This window comes from Penaeus chinensis, chromosome 19 (assembly GCF_019202785.1).
Source record: "Penaeus chinensis breed Huanghai No. 1 chromosome 19, ASM1920278v2, whole genome shotgun sequence".
Classification (NCBI taxonomy): domain Eukaryota; kingdom Metazoa; phylum Arthropoda; class Malacostraca; order Decapoda; family Penaeidae; genus Penaeus; species Penaeus chinensis.
In genome coordinates, this window is record NC_061837.1 from 22,198,250 (window position 1) to 22,200,749 (window position 2,500).

The 2,500-nt window shown below is 42.1% G+C and overlaps 1 protein-coding gene across 4 annotated transcripts in view; it reads left to right on the plus strand.

Annotated features, from left to right (window-relative positions):
* Nucleotides 1-2,500, plus strand: part of LOC125035287 (WD repeat-containing protein 47-like) — a 97,741-nt gene that overhangs the window by 19,466 nt on the left and 75,775 nt on the right. For all 4 annotated transcript variants that reach the window (XM_047627567.1, XM_047627566.1, XM_047627569.1 and 1 more), the window contains exon 6: nt 1-67. This exon is cut by the window's left edge and continues 33 nt beyond it. In XM_047627567.1, coding sequence (XP_047483523.1) covers nt 1-67 — 67 coding nt within the window. The remainder of the gene's footprint in view (nt 68-2,500) is intronic.

Consider the following 2,500-nt stretch of genomic DNA (forward strand, 5'->3'; position numbering starts at 1 on the left):
CGCCCCGACGGAGAACTTCAGCCCTGCGGCACAGCCTCCGTATCTGCAAGGCTATGACTCGCTTAAGGTAAGGCACCGGGTTGTGTTTGTTGTGGTTGTGGTTCTGTTTTTGTTTTTTGTTCTGTTTTGTTTACTTCCGTTTTGTTTTCCTGCTGGAGTATGTCTTTGAGCAGTGAGGGAAAAGGGTTTTGTGATTTTTTTTTTCGCGAGTTACGAAAATCTTTCCAAAATCGGCCTCTGAAATCCTTTTTTGAATGATTTTTTTTTTTTTTTTTTGGGGGGGGGGGGGGCAGAGGCGTGCTTTGTATCTCCTAAGAGTGACACAAACTTCTATTTTGCATGGACTGTTTCTTTTCTTTTTTCTTTTCTTTTCTTTTCTTTTCTTTTCTTTTCTTTTCCTTTTCTTTTCTTTTCTTTTCTTTTCTTTTCTTTTCTTTTCTTTTCTTTTCTTTTCTTTTCTTTTCTTTTCTTTTCTTTTCTTTTCTTTTCTTTTCTTTTCTTTTCTTTTCTTTTTGTTTGTTTGTTTGTTTGTTTGTTTGTTTGTTTGTTTGTTTGTTTTATTTTTCTGTTTCCATTGTTGTTTTATTTTATTCCATTTTTTCTAATCTTTTAGGTTTTCTTTTGTTTTATTTTATTTTATCTTATTTTGTATTGATTCCTATTCGTTTTTTTCTCCTTTCCCCTCCTTTCCTTTTCTTTCCTTAAAGACATTAATTGTGGACATCGTTACGCAGATAACTTCTTTGGGCAAATTCGTCGCTATTATGAAATGGTGTATTACTTCCCTTTGAAATAATGAACCTTAAGTGAAGGAGTTAATAATGGCATTTATTTTGGTAGTGTATATGTACTGATTTTCATGACCGGTGCTGCTTTTTATCTTGGAAAATATGAACACTTGTTGCGTTACAGGAAGATCGTAAGGAGGAATATTCTTTGACTGACTGACTGACTGACTGACTGACTGACTGACTGACTGACTGACTGACTGACTGGTAGAAGTTGCTCTTCAGCTTCTTATACAGAGCTACAGCCACATACCCACCGACACGGCCAGCCAACCATCTCACCCACACACATGCGCTGTCTTACATCCACACGGTCACCCACACGCTCGCTCACATTCTCACTCAAACCCACATCCAGTCGCACATCCACACACGCACACGCACGCACGCACACACGCACGCGCACACGCACGCACACACGCTCGCGCGCGCGCTCTCTCTCTCACACACACACACACACACACACACACACACACACACACACACACACACACACACACACACACACACACACACACACACACACACACACACTGCTCATAATCACGTAATCAAGCACATGCGGTATAGCAGCCACTGTATATAAGGAGTTGGTGGAGTCAACCGGCGTGGGAGGAAGCGGGTCTGTTGGGAGGCCTAATTCGTTGGGGTCTGCGTGTTGGTTGACCTTTCTTGACCTTTGTTGACCTTGAGATGTCCCCTCTGAAGTCATATCTGTTGCTTCTTCCTTTCGTATGGTGGACGTGTAGTTTATATTTTGTATTATAAATGGTGAAAAACCCACAATGTGAGTCTGGTTTTACACTGTGGGTTTTTCTACCACTTTGTATTACATATATATATATATATATATATATTTTTTTTTTTTTTTTTTTTTTTTTTTTTTTTTTTTTCCCATCCCTCAAATAGCGAGAGGGCTTGACATATATGGTTGTGTTCCTCGAGGGGGCCTTTTGCCGTTAAGAGAGCCCATGCATATTTTTTTTTAGGTCAGGTGTAAAAAAAATATGACAAATTACTCATTACCGTATATAAACAAATGTCTTTTTTTTTTGTCTGCTCAATACTATTAAAGCGAAACCATTAACAGGCGTCATTCGCCAACTCCCCCCCCCCCCCTCTCCTTTCTCCGTTCTCTGTTAGGGGCCAGGGAAGCGGTACCCCCCCCTCCCCCACTTCTGTAGCCACGTCACAACTCAGCGATCCAGCAGCAACCGCCTTCACTCGCTGGAAAAAAAAAATCGACGAACTGTGTGACGTGATTGTCCGATTTCTTGCCTCCGCTTGGTAGGTCACGTGCCGAAGTGTTTTTTTTTTTTAAATGTCTTCTTTAGTTTAGTTTAAATATGTATTGTAGTTCGTATGGGAGTGCAGAAAACAAAATAAGAAATAGAATTTGTGATTTGAGCAAAGGGAAGTCGGGTCGGGGTCACGGTTCCTGCACGCCTCCGCCGTCCCCGCCGCCGTGGGCTTGGTCCCGCGTTGGAGGCGTGGGACGGCGGCTTCGCTCACCCACCAGCTAGGGCACAGTCACGTATATGTGGGCACGTATGTATGTATAACCGAAAGATGGGTATTTTGTGTAGCTTTCGTTCGATCCTTTCGTGATGGGTCCGTGGGGTATGGTGCTGTATTTTTTTCGTCTGTTTTGTGGAAAACAAGGATTGGGGAGTTTTCTTGTGTACGTGTCGGGGCTCAAACGAGTTGATTTG